The sequence below is a fragment of the Dendrobates tinctorius genome, unplaced genomic scaffold (genome assembly GCF_039654945.1).
Source record: "Dendrobates tinctorius isolate UK_male_01 unplaced genomic scaffold, ASM3965494v1 ptg000007l, whole genome shotgun sequence".
NCBI classification, from domain to species: Eukaryota; Metazoa; Chordata; class Amphibia; order Anura; family Dendrobatidae; genus Dendrobates; species Dendrobates tinctorius.
The window spans coordinates 3,906,463-3,932,922 of record NW_027361675.1 but is presented as its reverse complement, the minus strand read 5'-3'; the positions used below and the strand labels follow the sequence as shown (position 1 = coordinate 3,932,922).

General features: G+C 41.6%; 1 protein-coding gene across 1 annotated transcript in view; it reads left to right on the top strand.

The window, feature by feature from the left end:
• The window catches only part of CSMD2 (CUB and Sushi multiple domains 2), a 1,542,159-nt gene that overhangs the window by 607,628 nt on the left and 908,071 nt on the right, over window positions 1–26,460 (top strand). The window contains exon 4 of the mRNA XM_073571899.1: window positions 26,200–26,394. Within this exon, the coding sequence (XP_073428000.1) occupies window positions 26,200–26,394 (195 nt within the window). The remainder of the gene's footprint in view (window positions 1–26,199; window positions 26,395–26,460) is intronic.

Here is a 26,460-nt window from a genome sequence, read left to right as displayed (position 1 = left end):
GTGCGGATTTTTATACATTGAGGCCGAGGCGCCTCCACACACAAGACTTTGCCCTCCATAATTGCTCACTTTCTGCAAAACGATCAGCATTCTGCTCTCGATTTGCTTGAAACTGAGGCTGAGTTGTCTATTTTTTCATTCAATCTAGATGATAGATCAGCTTTTTTATCTTCAGTTATTGGGAGCTTACTAAAAAAAACAGGATTCTCGTTCCTTTATTATAAGTTGTTTCCTTTCACTGTTTTAATAGGAAGATACGTACAGTATGTATGTCTAACATAAAGACAGAGCCGAACAGCTTTGTCCATGGTCTAATGGTTTATCTAAAATCAAGAAATAAAAATATAAAGTGGAGACTGCTTATCATAATAATAAAAAATTAGATTGTGATAAGAAATCAGCAATTTTATTCGTAGTAGCAGGAATGACTTCTGTCAGTAGCAAAACAGGAACGCAATTTGCTGAGTCTTATAGCTACTAGGGGCGCTAACAAAAATGTATGGGATGCATGGTCCAGGGTAATCAGGAGGAGAGCTCGCTCACCAACCTATCACTGCAGTGACTGATGAGCCGCTGTTATTACATGCCTGTCAGTCACTGCCCTGAGGAGTGGGGAAAGTCTGAAAGAGCATTTTCCTCATACTTATACTGGACTCTTAAGGTACCGTCACACTTAGCGATGTACCAGTGATCCCGACAATGATATGACGCGGTCAGGATCGCTGGTGCATCGCTAAGTGGTCTCTAGTGAGCTGCCACACAGGCAGATCTCACTAGCGACATCGCTGGGGACGGGGGTCGCTACTTACCTGTCACACTAGGCGATCCTGATGTCCTCCTGCCCGGCTCCACGCTCGTCTCTCCATAGGAAACGCCGCAGGAAGCTGACGACGAGAAGCGGTCCTGAACGTTCTCGCGCGATCAGCGATAACCAGCGGGGGAGCGGGTCGTAGGTAAGTATCAGACACAGCGATATTGCTAGCAATATCGCTATAACGTCACAAGTTATAGCGATATTGCTAGCGATATCGCTGAGTGTGACATGCCCTTTATGCTGGGTGTCCAGTAGAGGCTGTCTGTGCTCCCAGTAACCAGCTGGAACAGTCTGATTTTTATCTGCTGGATTAATGAGTAAGAAGGTGAAAATGTACTAATATGCTGTCTTTATAGGAAATCTGTCCACAGGTTTTTCTCTATGCTTGCTAAGGCTAGTTTCACACTTGCTTTTTTTTGCAGCACGTTTTTCTCGCAAAAAAACGCATTAAAAAAACGCATACAAATGCATACAAACGCTGCGCTTTTTTCAAGCATTTTTATGCGCATGCAGGAAAAAAACGCAGCGTTTTTGCGCGTTTGTATGCGTTTTTTGTGCGTTTGCGTTTTTTTACAGATTTTGGAAAAACCCCACAAAAATGAAAAAACAACCATTCAACAACACACAAGACCAATGGGACTTCATTGTGGGTGTGGTATGTTAATATATAGACCCTGTCTACAGTATTCTTCACATTTGCTTGATTCTTCTCGTGACCATGGATCTGCGCTGGAAGAGTTTTCACTTCAACTTGGATTTGGACATCGCGATGGCTCAGGCGTATGCAGTTGCTTGCCATGAACAAAGGAAGAGAGAGAGGCAGTGAAGACGGCGGCGTATGTGGATACATCCGATTGTTGAACTCCGGGAGAGCCGTGGGGCATACCACACCCTCTACAGCGAGCTACAGGCAAACCCGGAGAAATTTACAGATTATATCAGGATGTCCCACGAAAGTTTCATGGATTTGCTTGCTCGTGTCCAACAATCCATCCGGAGACAGGACACACAGCTCCGTCGTGTGATTCCTCCTGAGGAACGGCTACTGGTGACATTACGGTATGTTTTAAAAACCAAGGGGTGCGGTCTGATGGTTTTTTTTTAAATTTAGTATTCAAAACCGTGGGTAATTAGTTTTCGTGAATGTACTAATATTTTATTTTATAGTTTTTTAAAATAATATACATAAATATTAATTTTACTTCTTTGTCTGTTCACAGATTCCTGGCGACTGGAGAAACCCTATCTTCACTACACTTCCAGTACCGTATTGGAATCTCTACCTTGTCTGGAATTGTTGCTGACACCTGCCGGGCTCTCTGGAATGTTCTTTGCCCAGAATTTATGCCCCTGCCCACCGCTGAAAAGTGGATGGAAATTGCTGACAAATTCTGGACAGTATGCAATTTTCCCAACTGTTTGGGAGCTGTTGATGGTAAACACATACGGATCATCAAACCCCAAAGAACGGGATCTGAGTACTATAATTACAAAAAGTACTTTTCAATAGTACTCATTGCGATTGCGGATGCCGGATGTATGTTTGTAGCAGTGGACATTGGAGCATTTGGCCGTGGTAATGACTCACAGGCTTTTAAAAACTCAGACATGGGCCGGAGGTTGTATGGCAACCAATTTAATTTCCCTATGCCACGGCCTCTTCCTCACACCGAAGCTCCGCCACTGCCCTTTGTAATGGTTGGCGATGAGGCTTTTCAAATGTGCGGAAACTTACTGAAACCCTACTCCAGCCGGGACTTGGACCACACCAAAAAAATATTTAATTACAGGCTGACCAGGGCCAGAAGAACTGTCGAGTGTGCTTTTGGGATTCTTGTTTCCAGATGGCGAATTCTGGGCACGGCCATTAATCTTAAACTTGAAACAGTCGATGAGGTGGTGAAGGCCTGTGTGGTTCTACATAACTTTGTGATGGCTAAAGAGCACCCGACCTTTGAACTGGACGATGATGCTCCTAACCCATTGCCTGAATTCACTCAGCACACTCTCAGGTCATCCGTTGAAGTTGGCCAAATGAGGGACCAATTTGCGGCCTACTTTATTTCTGATGTAGGACGGGTGCACTGGCAAGATGAAATGGTGTAATGTTTTTGTTTGTTTATGGTAATAAAAAACCTTATTTGATACCATTACTGAGTGCACTATATTTTTGAAACTCCAATTTAATAAAAAACTTCCCATGTATAACTGAATTTTTTGATGTTCACACACCTGGGCAGGTAAATACACATATGAGTTAAAATGCAGCATTGCTAGTCTGCGTGAAATATATTGGAACGAGCAAAGCTGCAGGCCATGAATCAGGAAACCATTTTTTTTCAAGAGAAAATTGTGCAACTAGTTGAAAACAAAGTATGTGATTTTCTCAAAACACAACCCTCAAAACCCAACCCCAATGAAAGTCCATGGGGAATACAAGTCAGCATTGAGTGGATGAATGTAATCTGCTCCATTCCAACTTACAAGTTATTACACTAGGCCTTGGAATGACTATACTAGGCCGTGGTATTTCAAATATGAGTATAGTATGCCTTGGGCCTACTAGTATAGTCATATGTGAAATACCACGGCCTAGTATAGTCATACCAAGGCCTACTCGATTTTTGCCAACTAGGATCTTGTTTCACGAAAAACAAACTGGTGAAACTTGACAAGTTTCAACAGTTTGTTTTTCATGAAACCAGATTCTAGTTGGTAAAACTCGAGTATTACACTAGACCTTGTAATGACTACACTAGGCCGTGGTATTTCAAATATGAGTATAGTAGGCCTTGGGGCTAGTAGTATAGTAATATGTGAAATACCACGGCCTAGTATAGTCATACCAAGGCCTACTGTAATAACTCGATTTTTAACAACTAGCATCTTGTTTCACAAAAAACAAACTGGTGAAACTAGAAAGAAACTTATTTTTAAGACAAGTTTCAACAGTTTGTTTTTCATGAAACCAGATTCTAGTTGGTAAAACTAGAGTTATTACACTAGGCCTTGGAATGACTATACTAGGCCGTGGTATTTCAAATATGAGTATAGTAGGCCTTGGGCCTACTAGTATAGTCATATGTGAAATACCACGGCCTAGTATAGTCATACCAAGGCCTACTGTAATAACTCGATTTTTAACAACTAGCATCTTGTTTCACAAAAAACAAACTGGTGAAACTGGAAAGAAACTTATTTTTAAGACAAGTTTCAACAGTTTGTTTTTCATGAAACCAGATCCAAGTTGGTAAAACTCGAGTTATTACACTAGGCCTTGGTATGACTATACTAGTCCGTGTTATTTCACATATGACTATACTAGGCCTTGGGTTGGTTTTTAACATGTATTTACCCATCAGTGTGTGTGAGCGGCGCAAACAACATTAATGAAACTTAGTAATGCTGAACCACAAATGTAAATTTATTTTTTATCACAAAAATAAACCAAAAAATTATTTTTTCCGGCGTTTGGGGGCAGATGGTTTCAATTTGGGGGTGTGCAGGGAATATGCAACACTTGCTGTTGAAGACGGTGTTTGAGGGGAAGGGGCAACAAAACTTGTGGGGGAAGGTAGTCCAGTTAAGGGAATCAAACTAGGAACACTTGGAGGAGAGGAAATCTGTTCAGGTACATTAGTTGTAATGGCATGTCGCCGTAGGCTTGTGTGCCTGGACCGACTTTGGCCCAATGCCCGCCTTGATAGATTCCGCCTTGAACTAGGGGCAAATATTGAGTGTAGGTCCCCCGTCTGCAGGTGTGGCTGCTGCTGCTGAGGTGGCGGCTGCTGCTGCTGAGGTGACGGCTGCTGCTGAGGTGGCGGCTGCTGCTGAGGTGGCTGCTGCTGCTGAGGTGGTTGCTGCTGCTGAGGTGGTTGCTGCTGCTGCTGAGGTGGCTGCTGCTGCTGAGGTGGCTGCTGCTGCTGAGGTGGCTGCTGCTGAGGTGGCTGGAGCTGCTGCTGAGGTGGCTGCTGCTGCTGCTCTTCGTTGTCAGTGCTCGTCCTTGCAGGAGGACTGGTGGCGGCAGTGATGGTCCAGGTTTGCAGAGTGGTGGTGGCAGGGCTACTACACGTTGTTGTAGCGGCAGGGCTGTTCCATGTTTGCCTAGTGGTGGCTGAGCTCCACGCATGCATGGGAGTGGCGGTGGTGCTCCAGACAGGAGCAGCGCTTGCCATGGTGGTGTTGGTGAAGTGACCAGCTGCACTCAGACTTGTGGTGGTGTAACGGTGGGTGTCCTGGCTTTGAATAGAGGTGTCCGTGCAGTGGTATGCAGCACAAGTCGGTAGTGAGGTGAAGCGAGTCAATGGTGGCACAGGTGGAAAGGACACCACTGACTGCTGACCGTACCGATTATGCTGCATAGCCTGCAAGAAAGCATTGTTGCAGGCCTGCAGCACATTCAGCTGTTGATCAGGACTAAGGTGTTCCGCCATGCCCTTTTCAATCTTACTAAAAAAATGGTGTGCTGGTCTGTTGAGGTCGGCCTCCAGACGGTCAAGGCGCTGTTCTACAGAATTGAAGCGGTGTTCAAAGTGGTTAAAACCACGTTCCATGAGTGCAAAACCGCTTTCAACTCTGTCGGACAGTGACTTGAGGCTGGAATTAAATGTCTCGCTCAAATGCATAAACTCGGGCAAGACATTCCTGTCCAAGGCCCTCTGCCGCTGGCGGGTAGTGCACGCATAACCAGTGGCAGAGACCTGGGACAGGGGAACACCTGATGGCCCAGCTTCCTGGTCACCAGCTGTGTGTGTGGTTGACCTGCAAGGTGCTTCCTGGCTGTCGGATGGCTGGGACGGGTCAGAGGACGTCCGAGGAAGGACCGCTCCAGGGCCAGGTTGCAGGGTGCTGCTCCAGGTGCTGTTGAAGAAAGGAAAATCATTACTACCATGCCTTTACAAGAAGCATCAGCTGTGGATTAGAAAAACACAGATTAATAAAAATAAAAACACAAAATTTATAATACTTACGATCTCGTGGCAAGGACCGGTCTTAGGAACTGCAACGCGTTATAGTGACGGTATCTAGTTCTGGTCCTTGACGCAGATCCACTGCGAACCTGGCCCTCAGCACGAACATCACTGTTGAAGCGGTCCTTGATCGAACGCCAACGTGTTCGGACTTTGTCCACTGTTGATAAAAAAAAAACAGTGCCGTCAAGGACAACAGTCACTGCAGCACAATGTAGCAATACAATACTCAAAGCAGTCACTGTAGACCCCGATGACACTGTTGGGTTTCCTGCTAGAATACACCTAGCACGAAACCCAACAGTGCCGTCAAGGACAACAGTCACTGCGGCACAATGTAGCAATACAATACTCAAAGCAGTCACTGTAGACCCCGATGACACTGTTGGGTTTCCTGCTAGAATACGCCTAGCACGAAACCCAACAGTGCCGTCAAGGACAACAGTCACTGCGGCACAATGTAGCAATACAATACTCAAAGCAGTCACTGTAGACCCCGATGACACTGTTGGGTTTCCTGCTAGAATACGCCTAGCACGAAACCCAACAGTGCCGTCAAGGACAACAGTCACTGCGGCACAATGTAGCAATACAATACTGCTAGAATACGCCTAGCACGAAACCCAACAGTGCCGTCAAGGACAACAGTCACTGCGGCACAATGTAGCAATACAATACTCAAAGCAGTCACTGTAGACCCCGATGACACTGTTGGGTTTCCTGCTAGAATACGCCTAGCACGAAACCCAACAGTGCCGTCAAGGACAACAGTCACTGCGGCACAATGTAGCAATACAATACTCAAAGCAGTCACTGTAGACCCCGATGACACTGTTGGGTTTCCTGCTAGAATACGCCTAGCACGAAACCCAACAGTGCCGTCAAGGACAACAGTCACTGAGGCACAATACAGAGCAGGGAAATACTCACTAAACGCCTTTTTGGAGGATGCTGTGGCGCTGTCCCAGCCATCCATCAACGCTGCGGCCACCTCATTCCATAGCCGCCGGGTCACCACAATGTCCTTGTGCAGCCGGTCACGGCTGTCCCACAACGGCGAACGCTCCTGGACCAGGCTGATGAGCTGCTCATTATCCAGGTATACGTCTTCATCCCGTTGTGGAACCTAGACAAAACACATTCATTAGAATAATCAAATTTAAATTGAATAAAAAGTTACAAAAAAAGAAACATAAAAAAGAGTAAAAATAGAAGATAAAAAATAAAGAACATTACAAATCATTTGATACTTACATTCCGTATCACCACCGGGACTTGGCTTCGCTGCTCCTGCTCTTCGCCCTCACTAGTCCCGTCCGCAGAAGATGATGATGACGATGTCTTAAAAAAGTTGAAAAAAACGTAAGAGATTTGGAGAAGCAGCAGATATACTTACCAGATGCACGAAAATAATCACCTCACGGTCTGCTTGCGCCAATTCCTGCCGCGATGGGGAATACTCTGATTCTGAAGACATACTGCATGTAAAAATAATAAAAATCATTAGTACATACATAATTTAAAAGGACAGGCATATAATGTAATATACTCACATTCTTCGCTGATATAATGGGTTCTTGGTTGACTGTCTGCTCTTCAATCTGTCAGTGTAGTAGTGGCAGAGTTTTGGCAGGCACCTCCTTTATATAGACTTTTTTTTTTTAACTTTAGAAGATTATAACTAGGACAACAAGTGGACACCACCAAAAAAACGCAGCGCTAAAAAAACGCATACCTGCACATGCCAGTGCGCACGTATGCGCATCCATAGGCTATAATGGCCATTTTTAGCGCAAAACATGCGCATACGTGCGCATGCGATTTTTTCAAGGGCCAAAAAATGCAACATGCTGCGTCTGGAAAATACCAACGCACACCCCAAAAAAACGCAGCGCATGAAAATCGCATACATGCGCTTACCAGCGCGCAGGTATGCGCACCCATGTTAAATATAGGGGAAAAAACGCATGCGCACGTATGCGTTTTTTTCCAGCGCAAAAAAATGCAAATGTGAAACCAGCCTAAGAGCAGCATGGTATAAGGGCTCAGATCATGATTCCAGTGATGTGTCATAAAATCAGTGTTTTATCAGCAGGAGATTATCACTGCAGGACTAGGTGTCTAGTGCTTCTTAGGCCGGGATCACACTTGGTTGTGTGATGTGAGAAGCATGCGCAGCCCCTTGCTAGAAACTGCGCAAGCGCGGCTCCACGATACACAAGCGCAGGATTTCAAAGCGGATTCGAGTGACGTCGAAACAACCCCAGGAACATCATTCAAATTCTGTGGGGGACAACAACCGTGACCAAACTAAATGAAACACACCCCTATGACTAAATGAGCAGATACGATCTAACTAAATAAATAAAAAAATCAAGTTAGTGATGCACATTGCTGGGGACAATTTAAATGCTAAAAATGACATGACGGGTTCCCTTTAAGTAGGACATCATATAAAGACAGATTTGCCTTAAGACACAGAATTTCACAACCTACAAATATATTTCTGTAAACAAGATTAAAGTGAATTCTCACATGTGAACACCGTTTCTGCTGCGTCAGCTACTTGAACTGAGCAAGAAATGCATATTCAGTAAGTGTGTGCAATCTTTAGTTTTCTGTAAAAAGCAGAATTTTATCATTTACCTGGCAGTGTATTTGCAGGTTTTTGTCCTCTATAAGAATACAGTCTACTAGGAAATATTTTCATATATTTATACACTGGTCAAAAAAAATATTGGAAGCACTAAAATGCCACATTATAGATATTACTGAACTAAATATTCCAGATGAAAATCTTTATTAATTGCATAGCGGAATGCATTGAGAACAGTAAAGCATAAAAATGATCAATGTAGCATCAAAATTAATATCCCATGGAGGTCTGGATTTAGAAGGATACTCAAAATCAAAGTGGAAAATCAAATTACAGGCTGATCCAACTTCAGTGGAAATGCCTCAAGACAAGGAAATGATGCTCAGTAGTGTGTGTCCTCCACATGCCTACATGGTCGGCGCTAGGGGCAGGCAGATTAGGTATTTGCCTAGTGCCTCGCTCCCTCAGAGGCCCCCAGCCAGTGGTGTGCCACTAATAGATGCTGAAACAGTTGAAAGCAATGATGGAGGAGAGAGCTTCCGATGACACTCCCTCTTCCATCATTTCCCCTCTGCCTCTGACGCAATGGGCATGTGATGATGTCACTTCATCGTGCGTCATTCTGTGCAGGGCAGTGGAGCTTCTGAGATGCGATGCAGTGGTGGCTATAATACTGCAGGACCTTGGGGCTGCATTATACTCTAGGTGGGGGGCTCAAGGCTTGAGAAAGGCTCAAACGTCGCCCAGCCCTGACGTGGGTTGAATAAATTTTGCACATTTTTTCTACAAAGACTAAGAGTGCTGCCTTCGTTTTTTGATATATTTATATATATATATATATATATACAGTATATATATGTGTGTGTGTGTGTGAATGAGTGACCAGAAAATGAGAAAGGACAAGAAAGACCACCCCCATTAGAGGGTGAGAGGGAAGTTTTTATATATACCGCACAAAAAAAAAAAGGGAACACTTAAACAACGCAATGTAGTAGGATGTGTTCCCTTTATTTTTTTGAGCAGTATATATATATCTATATATATATATAGATATATATTGATACAGCTTTCAACCTCCCAGCTGAGCCATAGAAAGGTTAGAGAGGATGAGTCCGGCAGCTGCTTATTCCCACTCTTTTAATAGAAATAAACACCAATGTTCGCCGGAGCATATTCATTTGGGAGTCAGGGGAGAAGGCTGTCTCCTTAATTGTCATGTATACAGACTATAATTTAGGTAAGGCAGAAGCACTTACATAATAAAGCTCCTTTTCCTTGGTTGAGATAGTTACATGTTGCGATAATGTATCGAATTTGTATTATGGGAAATTGATGAACATTAGGATATTTGTGAGCAGGTAAGGATGGACATATTTGTGTTTACATTGTATATTACAGGAATTTTAAACCATTGCACGTGATTTTTGCAAGTGATTTAATAAATTTTCATTGTTTGGTAAAATAGGTTATAAATGACAATAGCATATTATATCAGTGGATTTGCTTGGCTTAAAACCAGCTGTTGTCAAAAGAAAAATAAATGATATACTGTATAAAACGACAAAAGATACTCTAATACTCAGATAATAGTAGTAATGGTGACAATTATGCAGAATACAAGAGTTTATGGTAATACACTCTAGAAAGTGATAGATGAACCTATATAATAGTGTAATTAATAAGTCACAAATACATGTAAATGCAGATGTCAAGCTCCTTAAAGGGAATCTGTCACCAGGTTTTTGCTATGCTATCTGAGAACAGCAGAATATAGGAGCAAAGACCCTGATTCCAGTATTGTATCACTTGTTGGGCTGCTTGCTGTCATTTTGACAAAATCATTGTTTTCTGTGCTGCAGATCTAGTAGTTCTCTGAATGCTGAGCCCTGTATAACTTTGCCCACACAACTGAATGGCAGTTTTCTGCCCATTGACAGTGTACACAAAAAGTTGTGAAACAATGATGAGGGTGGGGTTCTACAGAGTTCATGAATTTGCTTCAATACTTGGCTACAGGTGTCCTAGTCTTCTAGTGATAATCTCCTGCTGATAAAAGAGTGTTTTTATCAAAACTACACTAAAAGCCCAGTAAGTTGCATATCGCTGGAATCAGTTTCTTTGCCTCTACATTATGCTGCTCTTAGCTTAGGTGACAAAAACCCTGGTGACAGATTCCCTTTAAGTACAAATAGGTAAAGATGAAAGTTGGGATTAGGGCCAATCAGCAAAGAAACCACAAACATTTCACCACAATTTGTAGCTTCTTCCTTGGCTCATCTTATTACTTGCCCATTATCCCAGTTTATCTGTTTACACTTGCACTTTAGGATTCTGGCACCTGCACTTTAGATGCATATTCACTATAACATATGGGCTAGACTGTAGCTGGGGCATTTATAGTCAGTGACTATCATTAAGAGTGTATATCATTATTAATAATTTGTTGTATTTGTTGCATATTGCAATTCCTCTTGTCATTCCACACCATTTTTCTCTTTGTTGTTGATCATGTAATATACAGTAGCAACACTGGTCACAAAACCATTGGATTGCATATCAATTATATATTCTAATGTAAATAAATCTAATGATGTAAAGTTAAAGAAACACTAATCCTGAAATCATCCAAGAAACACATAGAAGGCGTTTTCTACGTTGGTTATCTTCCATCTTATACTGTAAGACATCTTATCAATGATTCCCATTTACGAGCTAATGTTCATTCTCAGCATCCTCCTCAACAAAGCCATAATTATCGTGCCTTCTTTACAAATGGATTTATTATAGTCCTCTAACGTAAAGATAATTTGAGATTATATTTCTCATAGGCTTGTGCTGGATTTTCCTTTCAGCTGCTTCAAATTAAAATATTAGAGAAATGAATGAAGAAAAAGTAAACGGGCTAAACAATCTTACCAATCGTACTGTATTGATCCAACTGCTGTTTGACCTAAAATACTAGTACACTAGCGAGGACTATTCTAGCCGATGATATCTATCGATGCCATGTACTGAATAATCAATATCATAATACAGTTTATTATTTTTAAACCATATGCACTCTATAGAACACATACTGTAGCTAAGAAAATGAGGGAAAAGAGTGGCACAGACGGTCATTCACATAATTGGTTACTAGTTGTTGATGCGCTTAAGACTAACCATGTTCCTGTGCTGGAGTCTGACCTTTGGAAATAGTTCTGTTGTACTATTGTGACATTCATGTTCAGTCCTGGGCTTCTGTATTCTGTCTCGCTCAATAGAGGAAAGGTTAGAAGAAGAGTCAATATTCACTTAACGGTACTATCCTAAGTAAAGGGAACAAGATTCTAAACTAAAGTAAAATTCTCCCTTTAACAAAATTTCAAAGTATGCACTTAAAAAAAGACAAATAGTCACAAAACTTTTTTGTTACATACTTCTTCATTACCTTATTTTGCTTCCTTTTTTTCCAAAGACAATGTTGTAGTGCTGCTTCAGTGTCCAGTTCATGCTCCTTTGGAAGATGGTTCCAATTCAGCATAGGATATTAACCTTTCTAATCAGCAAATAATCAGTGAAAGGGAATACCATTGTCTTAGTATGGAGGTGGGAAGCAAAGAGGCTCAGTCAAGGGAATTTCCATTAGTATGAGGTGGGAAGCAGAGAGGCTCAGTCAAGGGAATTTCCATTAGTATGGAGGTGGGAAGCAGAGAGGCTCAGTCAAGGGAATTCCCATTAGTCTGGAGGTGGGGAGCAGAAAGGCTCAGTCAAGGGAATTCCCATTAGTATGGAGGTGGGGAGCAGAGAGGCTCAGTCAAGGGAATTCCCATTAGTGTGGAGGTGGGGAACAGAGAGGCTCAATCAAAGGAATTCTCCTTAGTATGGAGGTTGGGAGCAGAGAGGCTCAGTCAAGGGAATTCCTGTTAGTATGGAGGTGGGGAGCAGAGAGGCTCAGTCAAGGGAATTCCCATTAGTCTGGAGGTGGGGAGCAGAGAGGCTCAGTCAAGGGAATTCCCATTAGTCTGGAGGTGGGGAGCAGAGAGGCTCAGTCAAGGGAATTCCCATTAGTATGGAGGTGGGGAGCAGAGAGGCTCAGTCAAGGGAATTCCCATTAGTATGGAGGTGGGGAGCAGAGAGGCTCAGTCAAGGGAATTCCCATTAGTATGGAGGTGGGGAGCAGAGAGGCTCAGTCAAGGGAATTCCCATTAGTATGGAGGTGGGGAGCAGAGAGGCTCAGTCAAGGGAATTCCCATTAGTATGGAGGTGGGGAGCAGAGAGGGTCAGTCAAGGGAATTCCCATTAGTATGGAGGTGGGGAGCAGAGAGGCTCAGTCAAGGGAATTCCCATTAGTATGGAGGTGGGGAGCAGAGAGCTCAGTCAAGGGAATTCCCATTAGTATGGAGGTGGGGAGCAGAGAGGCTCAGTCAAGGGAATTCCCTTTAGTATGGAGGTGGGGAGCAGAGAAGCTCAGTCAAGGGAATTCCCATTAGTATGGAGGTGGGGAGCAGAGTGGCTCAGTCAAGGGAATTCCCATTAGTATGGAGGTTGGGAGTAAAGAGGCTCAGTCAAGGGAATTTCCCTTAGTATGGAGATGGAGAGCAGAGAGTCTCAGACAAGGGAATTCTCCTGTATTAGTATGGGGGTGGGGAGCAAAAAAGGTCCAGACAAGGGAATTCTCCTGTATTAATATGGGGGTGGGCAGCAGAGGCTTAGTCAAGGGAATTTCCCTTTGTATGGAGGTGGTGGACAGAGAGGCTGATTCAAGGTAATTCCACCTAGTATAGAGTTGGGAGGCAGAGAGGCTCAGTCAAGGGAATTCCCTTTAGTATAGAGGTGGGAAGCAGAGAAGCTCAGACAAGGGAATTTCCCTTAGTATGGAGATGAGGAGTTGAGAGACTGAAACAAGGGAATCCCACTGTCTTAGAATTGGATGTGGAGCAGAAAGGCTCCAACAAGGGAATTCCCCTCCACAGACTGACTATAGGATATGGAACGTTGCCATACATCAGTTGGAAAGAATTTCTAAAGGAGAATGAACTGGACACTGAAGCAACACTGCAGCTTGGTGTGTACGAAGGTAGGAAGCAAAATAAAGTAATAAAGTATATTACAAAAGTTCATAACTTTGCAATGCCTGGAGGATAATTTAATAAAAAATGAAGGTTATTTACTCTTTAAGTTACTTTGTACATATTTGGCTTAATGTTTTTATGTCAGTTTTGGGTTATTTAATATTGTTTTCCATTTCATACGTATAGATTATTTTAATACTTTTTGAAATGTTGTGGTTTCATTTGGTCCAGACTGCGGTTTAGATCTATTCTGCTGTCAGACATAATTATGTAATCTCATCTCCCACAATGCACTGCTCCCTGGTAACTGGATTTCAGCAGAATTCTTAATTTATGGTTTTATCTGAACAGGTGATAAAACATCTTGTAAGTAAAAGAGATGCTAAATAAAGTAAATGAGTTGGTCAACTTTTTGGGGGACTTAAGGAGAGGATTTTTTTCAATTTTATGCCACTCAAGCTCTTTCTTTAGCATAGGCCAATATCTTCCTCTATACACCAGTATAAACTCAAATTTGTCTTTAAAAAGGATCTTTCTTCAAACTTTCCATGTTGATCTGGACACATGACGCAATATTGTCTGCAGAGCAGAATAAAACATGTTTGTATTTTTTATTTCGCCTCTCCACTGCAGAGATATTCGAAGTCAAAGCATTGGCACACAATGAGTTAGGTTTTTTAAGTCTAAATGTGTGTTATTAGTTAGTTTTTCACTGGTGACTTGTGCAGCTTCTGCCTGTATAAGTTGCTCTATAATAACCAGGCAGCAACATACTAGAGACAGAACATGACCCCACGGTAGCTTAGGTTTCTAAGGGTACCGTTACACCTAGCGACTCACCAGCGATCCCGACCAGCAATATGACGCGCTCAGGATCGCTGGTGAATCGCTAGGTGGTCGCTAGTGAGCTGCCACTCAGGCAGATCTCACTAGCGACATCGCAGGGGACGAGGATCGCTACTTACCTGTCAGACGCGGCGATCCTGTGTCCTCCCGCCCAGCTCCACGCGTCGCTCGTCATCACAGCAGGAAGTGGCCGACGAGAAATGGTCCAGCAACTTCTCGCGCGATCAGCGATAACCAGCGGGGGAGCCGGTCGGAGGTAAGTATCACATGCAGCGATATCGCTAGCAATATCGCTGTAACGTCACAAAATCGGTGACTTTACAGCGATATTGCTAGCGATATCGCAGTGTGTAATGGGGCTTTAGAGAGTAAGATGTAAGGACACAGCTCTGAGCTCCTGGTCTAACTTCCTACATGATTAGAAAGTGCTGGGTATAAATAACAGATGACTCACCTTTCAGATGAGGTCAATGTAGAATGAAGGGAAGCACTACTTAGTTTAATTGGGTCACATTGCAAACCCTTCTATCAGGACTGCTTTACTGCCCCTCCATCCTCACTGCCTATCCAGAGGGACAGCTTAACTTGTATTCTCAGGGTGCCCAATGCCTTAGATCCCAACCAGATAAGCTGATGATGCTCTACACCATGAAATTCATGATTGAAATCATAGACCATGAATGGAATATAAATTTATTCTGATGCAATACATGTGTTAGTCTATTTTATTTCTGATGTTCTGTACCAGGAAGCTCAGAATACACAATGCTATTAGATACATGCATAAGTGTAAATTTATTTCATTAACATTTCATTAGGTGGGATATACAGTATTGTTCATCTTGAACTTTCTGATTTATGAACAGGATGGCAGAAGTTAAGAAAACTGCCACATGTATTACTAAATATGTATCAGAACATACTTATATTCCATGAATGGATTATAGATACAGTTATAAATTTTATTGTGTAGTGTATCATCAATTTATCTAGTTGGGACCTATGGCACTGTTCATTCAGAGATTACAAACTGAGCTTTCACCTCTGGACAGGCAGTGTGGAGGAAAAGCAGTACATCAGAGCTGACAGAAGGGTTTGCAATGTGACACAGTTAAACTCAGCTATGCTGCCCCTCCTCCCACAACTACTTAATCTTAGAGATGTGAGTCAGCTCTGCCTTATATCCAGCACTATCTAATGATGCTGGAAATTAGACCAGCAGATCAGAGCTGTATCCTTCCATCTCACACAAAGAGAAGCCTAAGCTATAGAGGAGGCGTGTTCTCTAGAATGCTGCTGCTTGCTTATGATTGGCAACTTATTCAGGGGGAGGAAGTACACGCCCCCAGTAAAAAATAGCTAACATCACCCACTTGGACTTAAAAAAGTTAGCTCATTATGTGCCAATATTTTGATTACTAATATCTCTGCAACAGAGAGGTGAAATTAAAAATAATATCCACATTTTACTCTACTTTGTAACTGTTATTACATTGCATGTCCAATCCAGCATGAAAAATTTGATGAAAGGTTCTTTTTAAAAAAAAATCACTTAGGCTCATGCTCATGGCCATAATAGAGCTGTTTTACTACCATTAGTATGAAGCAATGTATTTTCCGTTGCTTTTATGGAATAATTTGCATAATATATGTGTCCCATTGAATAATGAACTATATTTTTTGCTTTCTCTAAAATTATAATTTTTTTTACAAGCCCATAAATTTAACATTTGTACTTTCTCCCCATTTTTACGTGGGATTCCTTCATATATTCTTGTTTTCTCATACAATTTTGAAGACATAGGGAATTTAGATTGTGTGCTCCATTAGTGACAGAGACGATAATGTCTCTGAAGCGCTGTGGAAATTAATGGCGATATTCAAGGGATTTATAAAAATGAAAATAAAAGATAAATAATATGCAAAATTTGTGCTTTGACTCGTTCCTGAGATATTCGTCCAAATCTTTTCACTGTGCAAAATTATGCTATGAATTTTGGCCTGGGTTAACATTGTTCAGTGTGACTTGGGATGGAGGAGCCTGAGGATATCACTCCAGTGCTGCCGCACTCTATGCCATCTAAGGAATAGCAAAGAAAAGAAGTTTGTTATGATTTTTCTTTTTTAGTTCTGTGTACAAACATTTTTCTATGTAAAACAGGCAAGAGGTGTTAAGTAGCTGACATAAATATATGGGGTGAATAATTGGAAATGAATTTCTTGTCAGCACCAGCACATTTGTAAATGACAAATTGCATACATACACAGCTGTTGGCTATGACTAATAAACTTATATTGGAGTCTTTTCTGTCAGCATTAATTTTATTTATTATGCTGCAGATACAACTTTATTGTGGTTATGGGCTACGTAACACGATTCATAGTTTATGTACTTGCTAGGCAACACGGTAGGCTAGGCCATAGATTATGCTGAACCAGCTTCTGAAAGAAAAAAGTGATTGGCGCCTACGGGAGGCAACTGGACATGGAGCTTTTATAGTAGTGCTGCCATTTTCTTTTAGCGATAACATAGAAAGTGTAATCCAGTGATTAGGGATGAGAGGACCTGTGCAAGTTTCTGTGGAAGTTCGGGTGCACCGGGTTCAACCAAACTTTAGTCTGAAGATACAACAACTATATTTGAACTTGAACCTAAACCCAAACTCCATCGCTCTCTTTCTCTCTCCTCCATGAACTCCTGAAGCATAAAAAGGACTTCCAGGAGATTTTCTTGTTTGAGGTTCAGCACCCGACACTAGGGGTCCTATTCAAACTCCCGAACTGTAAAATGGACTTCGAGGTGAAGTTCATGGTCAGAGTTCAGCACCTGACACTAAGTGCCCTGTACCAACTCCCGAATTGTAAAATGGACTTCGAGGAGAAGTTCATGTTCGGAGTTCACCACTCGACACTAGATTTCCTATACGAACTCCTGAACTGTAAGAAGGACTTCCAGGAGAAGTTCGTGTTTGGAGTTCAGCACCCGACACTAGGTGTCCTATTCAAACTCCCAAACTGTAAAATGGACTTCGAGGTGAAGTTTGTGTTCAGAGTTCAGCACCTGACACTACTTGTCCTATACGAACTCCTGAACTGTAAAACGGACTTCCAGGTGAAGTTTGTGCTCGGAGTTCAGCACCTGACACTAGGTGTCCTATACAAACTCCTGAACTGTAAAAAGGACTTCCAGGAGAAGTTCGTGTTTGGAGTTCAGCACCCGACACTAGGGGTCCTATTCAAACTCCCGAACTGTAAAACGGACTTCGAGGTGAAGTTCGTGGTCAGAGTTCAGCACCTGACACTAGGTGCCCTGTACCAATTCCCGAATTGTAAAATGGACATTGAGGTGAAGTTCATGTTCGGAGTTCACCACCCGACACTAGTCCTATTCGAACTCCTGAACTGTAAAACGGACGTCCAGGTGACGTTTGTGTTCGGAGTTCAGCACACGACACTAGGTGTCCGGTACAAACTCCAAACTTTTCAGTTTGGGTTCACTCGTCTCTGCCGGTGATGTAACATTGATGCCTATCTTAGCCAAATACCATGAATGCATTTAGTGAGACAACTCCTTTAAACACGTGTCCTTCTTTAATTTGAAAATCTCGCTCTAAGTAACAATTGGTGTTGAAAGAAGCAAACAGTATCTAAGTTTTCATTACCATTAACTTTTTTTTTACACAAATGTTTAATAAAACAATAATTTAGGTTAATCCTCTCTCATTTTTAACAGTTCATTAGCTAAAGATCTGTAGTTATTACAGACTGACTTATAAAAATGATAGATTTTTATTTATGGTGACGTTCCAGTCATTAATTCGGCAGAATGAAAAAAAGCTGGATGAAAAAAATGGGTTCATTAGAAGAAAAAAAAAAGATGACATTGGTAATTTGATGAAATTGGTTCTTTGACAATTACTGCAGAAGATGAAACATTAGTTCTGCTTCACTTCTCATTCCATATTGAATACTTAACACAATTCCCATTGTCTTCTGCTATATTTAGGACTGTTCATCCGATGTTGTTTGTGCTTATACATATTAGGTGGTGCCACTGCAGGGAAAATAAAGCAGAATAGCATATCGCCAGTATGGTTAACCAGCGCAGCTCTGGTTGATTTGCATAGACACATTTTTTTTGATCCTCAAACAATTAATTTTGAGAACTCTCAGATAAGTTTGAATTTTCTGCAATATTAATGAAGTCAGTCAGCAATGGCAATGGTGACTTTTCTATCCAAGGATATTCGGCCATATTTCTTACTTACATATATACAGTCATATGTTAAAGTTTGGGCACCCCTATTAATGTTAACCTTTTTTCTTTACAACAATTTTGGTTTTTGCAACAGATATTTCAGATTCATATATCTAATAACTGATGGACTCAGTTATATTTCTGGATTCAAATGAGGTTTATTGTACTAACAGAAAATGTGCAATCTGCATTTAAACAAAATTTGACCGGTGCAAAAGTATGGGCACCTTAACATAAAAGTGACATTAATATTTTGTAGATCCTCCTTTTGCAAAAATAACAGCCTCTAGTCGCTTCCTGTAGCTATTAATGAGTTCCTGGATCCTGGATGAAGGTATCTGTGAACATTCCTGTTTACAAAACAATTCCAGTTCAGTTAAGTTTGATGGTCGCCGAGCATGGACAGCCCGCTTCAAATCATCCCGCAGATGTTCAATGATATTCAGGTCTGGGGACTGGGATGGCCATTCCAGAACATTGTAATTGTTCCTCTGCATGAATGCCTGAGTAGATTTGGAGCGGTGTTTTGGATCATTGTCTTCCTGAAATATCCATCCCCTGCATAACTTCAACTTCGTCACTGATTCTTGCACATTATTGTCAAGAATCTGCTGATACTGAGTTGAATCCATGCAACGCTCACCTTTAACAAGATTCCCGGTGCCGGCATTGGCCACACAGCCCCAAAGCATGATGGAACCTCCACCAAATTTTACTGTGGGTAGCAAGTGTTTTTCTTGGAATGCTGTGTTTTTTAGCCTCCATGCATAACGCCTTTTTGTATGACCAAACAACTCAATCTTTGTTTCATCAGTCCACAGGACCTTCTTCCAAAATGTAACTGGCTTGTCCAAATGTGCTTTTGCATACCTCAGTCGACTCTGTTTGTGGCGTGCTTGCAGAAACGGCTTCTTTCGCATCACTCTCCCATACAGCTTCTCCTTGTGCAAAGTGCGCTGTATTGTTGACCAATGCACAGTGACATCATCTGCAGCAAGATGATGCTGCAGGTCTTTGGAGGTGGTCTGTGGATTGTCCTTGACTGTTCTCACCATTCTTCTTCTCTGTCTTTCTGATATTTTTATTGGCCTGCCACTTCTGGGCTTAACAAGAACTGTACCTGTGTTCTTCCATTTCCTTACTATGTTCCTCACAGTGGAAACTGACAGGTTAAATCTCTGAGACAACTTTTTGTATCCTTCCCCTGAAAAGCTATGTTGAATAATCTTTGTTTTCACATCATTTGAGAGTTGTTTTGAGGAGCCCATGATGCCACTCTTCATAGGAGAATCAAATAGGAGAACTACTTGCAAGTGGCCACCTTAAATACCTTTTCTCAAGATCTGATACATCTGGCTATGAAGTTCAAAGCTCAATGAGGTTACAAAACCAATTTAGTGCTTCAGGAAGTCAGTAAAAAGTAGTTAGGAGTGTTCAAATCAAGAAAATGATAAGGGTGCCCATACTTTTGCACCGGTCAAATTTAGTTTAAATGCAGATTGCATATTTTCTGTTAGTACAATAAACCTCATTTGAATCCAGAAATATAACTGAGTCCATCAGTTATTAGATACATGAAACTGAAATATCTGTTGCAAAAACCAAAATTGTTATAAAGAAAAAAGGCTAACATTAATAGGGGTGCCCAAACTTTAACATATGACTGTAGGTCTGTATATACAGTTGTGGCCAAAAGTATTGACACCCCTGCAATTCTGTCAGATAATACTCAGTTTCTTCCTGAAAATGATTGCAAACACAAATTCTTTGGTATTATTATCTTCATTTAATTTGTCTTAAATGAAAAAACACAAAAAGAATTGTCCTAAAGCCAAATTGTATATAATTCCACACCAAACATAAAAAAGAGGGTGGACAAAAGTATTGGCACTGTTCGAAAAATCATGTGATGCTTCTCTAATTTGTGTAATTAACAGCACCTGTAACTTACCTGTGGCACCTAACAGGTGTTGGCAATAACTAAATCACACTTGCAGCCAGTTGACATGGATTAAAGTTGACTCAACCTCTGTCCTGTGTCCTTGTGTGTACCACATTGAGCATGGAGAAAAGAAAGAAGACCAAAGAACTGTCTGAGGACTTGAGAAACCAAATTGTGAGGAAGCATGAGCAATCTCAAGGCTACAAGTCCATCTCCAAAGACCTGAATGTTCCTGTGTCTACCGTGCGCAGTGTCATCAAGAAGTTTAAAGCCCATGGCACTGTGGCTAGGCTCCCTAGATGTGGACGGAAAAGAAAAATTGACAAGAGATTTCAACGCAAGATTGTGCGGATGTTGGATAAAGAACCTCGACTAACATCCAAACAAGTTCAAGCTGCCCTGTAGTCCGAGGGTACAACAGTGTCAACCCGTACTATCCGTCGGTGTCTGAATGAAAAGGGACTGTATGGTAGGAGACCCAGGAAGACCCCACTTCTTACCCTGAGACATAAAAAAGCCAGGCTGGAGTTTGTCAAAACTTACCTGAAAAAGCCTAAAATGTTTTGGAAGAATGTTCTCCGGTCAGATGAGACAAAAGTAGAGCTTTTTGGGCAAAGGCATCAACACAAAGTTTACAGGAGAAAAAAAGAGGCATTCAAAGAAAAGAACACGGTCCCTACAGTCAAACATGGCGGAGGTTCCCTGATGTTTCGGGGTTGCTTTGCTGCCTCTGGCATTAGACTGCTTAACCGTGTGCATGGCATTATGAAGTCTGAAGACTACTAACAAATTTTGCAGCATAATATAGGGCCCAGTGTGAGAAAGCTGGGTCTCCCTCAAAGGTCATGGGTCTTCCAGCAGGACAATGACCCAGAACACACTTCAAAAAGCACTAGAAAATGGTTTGAGAGAAAGCACTGGAGACTTCTAAGGTGGCCAGCAATGAGTCCAGACCTGAATCTCATAGAACACCTGTGGAGAGATCTAAAAATGGCAGTTTGGAGAAGACACCCTTCAAATAGCAGGGACCTGGAGCAGTTTGCCAAAGAAGAATGGTCTAAAATTCCAGCAGAGCATTGTAAGAAACTCATTGATGGTTACCGGAAGCAGTTGGTCGCAGTTATTTTGTCTAAAGGTTGTGCAACCAAGTATTAGGCTGAGGGTGCCAATACTTTTGTCTGGCCCATTTTTGGAGTTTTGTGTGAAATGATCAATGTTTTGCTTTTTGCTTCATTCTCTTTTGTGTTTTTTCATTTAACACAAATTAAATGTAGATAATAATAACAAAGAATTTGTGTTTGCAATCATTTTCAGGAAGAAACTGAGTATTATCTGACAGAATTGCAGGGGTGTCAATACTTTTGGCCACAACTGTATGCTTGGAGAGGTTCGGCGCCTGCGCACTGCAGTATTCTGCTCTGCCCTCAACAGGGCAGAGCAGTGCTCCTGCACAAGAGCCATGACAGGCAGCATAGAAGAGGACGTCACCGTTAGAAGATGAGAGGCGCCGGATCGCAACACCCATCGGACCAAGACCGGACTGCCCCCCCATTGAGTATAATATAACTCTTTTTTCTTTTCTTTCAGGTTACATTGGGGGCTTATCCTACAGCATTACAGAATGATGTAGATAAGCCCCTGATGCGGTGGCTGCAGCTGATACACGAAAAATGGGGTGACAGGTTCCCTTTAAGTTTGACAGGAAGAATAGCAAGGCATCCATCACTATTTTTCCTATCAAAGCAACGCACATCACAACTGAACCGAACAGTTATGAGACAGTAGGGTCCATCTATGGGTGATGTTACTCATCAAACACTGGTGGAATCTGTATACAAACTATCTAGCAGTTTGAGTTTCCAGTATGGAAAGAGACAAGAACGCAGATGTTAATAAATCCTTACAAATAATGATCATTTAATTCAAAGCAGGAGCAAATCTAAAAGCCAGAGATGCAGAGTAACATACACATGTGATAGCTTGATTGGTGGCCGAGTGTAAAAAGTGTATCAGCTCTATGCGCTATGTAGTGGCCGTTTCAAGGTACTGCATCTCAGCTTCTAGTTATCGTTTATGGTAATGGGAAACCCCTTTCAATTTTTGATTAAAATAATACAGTTATTGTTTGAGTTCTGTTTTGTTATAATTTTCTTATAACTGGAAACTATGCAAGGCTAGAACGGATTAGAAATTCTGAAAGTATTAAAGGAAAGCTTAGTGGAACGTACACTTGGGTATGCTATGAGCTACAGTATAGTGTTCTTGTATGTTCTCAAGTTGTATTGATTTATGCTTATTTATGATCTCTTGCGGGCGCTAACAGAGATCTATCAGAAGCTTCTTTGGAGGGGACGGTTTTTGCACCTTGGGTGTCATCGCTCATTTTATTTCCAGAGTTTATGTATGTGTCACGTTACTAATAGACACGAGATGTTGATCATTTGTCAAAGATTAATGATCGCCTTTCCTAGCGACGGCACTCTGCTTTCAATTACATTTAATCACTATTTTCATCTGTTTTTATTTATCGTTCTTTTTCGAATCTGTCCGCCGAGGTCCCTGGGTTACATTGATCATCGTGCTATTGGCTTTCCGATCTATTGTTAGATTATCTGTCATATGTAATCATTTAGTTGTTTTAGCGTGTGAGTAATGTTTACAGATTTTAATATTTTCTCATTACCGTCGACCTTTTGGAATTTTTCCAATATTGCGCGCTCTTTAGTTCTTAGCATTAGTTCCATTTATGCATTAGGGTTAGTTTTTCTAATTAGCCATGGTATTTCTGGGCCAAAGCGCAACAGAAATAACTTGCATACTTCTGCACATGGCAGTCTGTATTCTGCTGACAGACTAGCAAGAAATAATGGGAATATTATCTACCTCTCCCCGTGATGCTCTATAATGGGATGATTTGCACTCATGAAGAAGAGAAAAGCAATTCTTTAACAGGCAAGATAATTTTTACCTATTCTTAAAAGCCTATTGCTTAACACTTAGACAAAATATATCGTCATTTATCTGAATATTTAATGTCGTAACTGTTTCATGCAGTAATGTCGAGGTTGACAACTGTTGAGGTGCGGTAACGAACTAATCCGTCCTTCAATATTTTATCTTTTTCAATTTTTGAAACATGATTTGATACCAATCCTTTTGCCTTGTCTGCTTTAGCAAAAAAAATGTTTTGTAGCGTATTTTCTGTATCATTCCTCTGTTATTATTCCTAAAAATGTATGAACCTATTGACAACTGAGTGCAACATATTGGGGGTGTCCAATCGATGCTGACTGTCTAGGGTTAAACCCACACCCCCATTAAAAAGGGGAATGGTAACGCACAGTAAAGTTGGACGGTTCTCTGTAATGGGAATTTGTCAGCATTTTGCTATGTAATCTTGAGAGTAGCATGATGCAGTGGAAAAGACCTTCGCTCCAGCTATTTGTCACTTACTAGGTTGTGGTTTTACGTTTTCAGTACAATCAGTGATTTATTAGCAGTATATTATCACTACAGGACAACCGGAGTCATACCTCCTAGCCCAACCACAGCCCCAACACTGATGAACAGTAGTGATGAGCGAGCATGCTCGCCACTATTCGGTACTTGCCTGAACATCTCACTGCTCGGGATGCTCGGAGCTCGCCCATCACTAATGAGCAGTCACTATAGATTGCACAGAAATTTGTGGTGTGGGTGGCGCTAGCAACTGAGCTCTGCTAGATCTGCAGCAAACTGTGATTAGATCACATCTGCTGCATCCAGTAAACTAAGTGATACATAGCTGGAATCAGGGTCTCTGTCCCTACCTCATCATGCTGTCACATTACTTTAAAAAAAACTGTTGACAGATTCCCTTTAAAAAGAATTGACAATCATTATTACCTGCTATTTTACAAATATTACTGCATGCCACCAAACAGCACAACTTATAAAAGGGGCAATACATTTCATTGACATTGGCATTATCAATAAGGTTATTACTGCCACGCTAAATGCACTTGGACATGCAAATCATCTGCTACTGGCAGCTCCCCGTGCAACTGTCAACTAATGATGTTTCAGATATGCTCGATATAAGACAAGTCTGGAAACGTTGCAGTCCATGGTAGCACGTTTAGGTCATGCTCACAGTAATACCAGCAATATGAAACCCAGGCATAATTGTGCCAATTGCTTTCTCACCAAGCTGTGTGCCTGTTTTCCTGAAGCCCATCCCAGCCTTGTGCAGGTCTACAATTTTGTCCCTGGTGTCTTTAGACAGCTCTTTGGTTTTGCCCATGGTGGAGAGTTTGGAGTGTGATTGATTGTGCGGAGAGGTGTCTTTTATACAGGTAACGAGTTCAAACAGGTGCAATTAATACAGGTAATGAGTGTAGAGTAGGAGGGCTTCTTAAAGAAAAACTAACAGGTCTGTGTGAATCAGAATTCCAGCTGGTTGGTAGGTGATCAAATACTGTATTTCATGCAGTAATATGCAAATTGATTATGTAAAAATCATACAATGTGATTTTCTGGTTTATATTCTTAGATTCTCTCTTTCACAGTTGAAGTGTACCATAATAAAAATTATAGACCTCTCCATAGTTTGTAGGTGGGAAAACTTGCAAAATTGGCAATGTATCAAATATTTATTTTCCTCACTGTACATGTCTATCGATCTAGTGATTTCCACAATTTCATAACTTTTCCTTCTTGGTGTTGTAATTCCGGAGCTGAAGGTTACACATGTACATAGATTCAGGAGAAGACATAAGTTTTACTTTTTCTCTTGGGTAGCTATCAAGGAACAGTTTTAGCAATTTCAATAAAAATATATAGAGCAGAAATATCCAGACACAGTAGCAGACATACCATTGGTGCAACCTATGCAGCGGCACAGGGGCCCAAGTGATAAGGGGCCCACTTCCTTGTCCAAGTCAGCAAGCAGCTTCTGTTAGAAACACTTAAAGGGGTCCATTACGAGTAGATGTTGCACTGCAAAGGGCTGAGACAGTATACTGTTCTTGCACCAGGATCCTCTTCTGTCTGTCTGCCTCTGCACAGATATAACAATATATAAGTCTATAGATAAAGAAGTTATTTATTTTTTTACTACTGGTCTAAGGACTAACAGGCAGGTAGTTACTACCTACCTGGCTGTTGTGTCTGGCAACGATCTCTTCCGGCACAGAGTTATCAAAGGTTATTTCTGTTGGCAATTCACGATGACGGCGCAGTGGGCTTCTCTTCCACTCTCCTCTGTTGATGCGGCGTGACTGCCAACGTCATACTGATTGACAGCTGGCTTCCTGCTACCCACTTGCAAGGAACTGGTTATCAACCAGCATGACGTTGGCAGTCACGCCCTGCCAACAGAGCAAACCAGAAGAGGAAGAGCTGCTCTGCTGATGTGGAGCCACTGAATCGCCAGCAGAGGCCGTCAATGACCGCTCTGTGCCGGCACCAGGTAAAACATGCAGGTAGTTAGATACTACCTGCCTGTTAGTGTTTAGTCCCATAGTAAAAAAAATAGTTTTAAATCAACCCGTTAAATAATAACATATGTCGATAAACATATATTCTTTATGGATTTTGAGCGTGAATGCAAATGTATGCAACCATCTAATGTGTCTATGACATTTTCTCTGTCAATGCTTATGTAATTATTAAAAGTCTCTTCATGACCATTGCTTTAGGTCAAGATTATTGACTTTTTGTGTTTTTCTTATGCTTACAGTCTTGCCAAGCCACACGTGTGGAAATCCTGGACGGCTACAAAATGGCCTTCAACAGGGGACATCATTTAACGTAGGGGACAAGGTCCGCTACAGCTGCAATACCGGCTACATACTTGAAGGACATGCTTTGCTAACCTGCGTATCGAGCTCCCAGAACAGCGCCTCTTGGGATTTCCCTCTTCCCACCTGTAGAAGTACGTGCTTGTATATTTGTCAGGCTGCTTTATAAAACACTGTCCTGTCATTTTGCTTAAGCGATT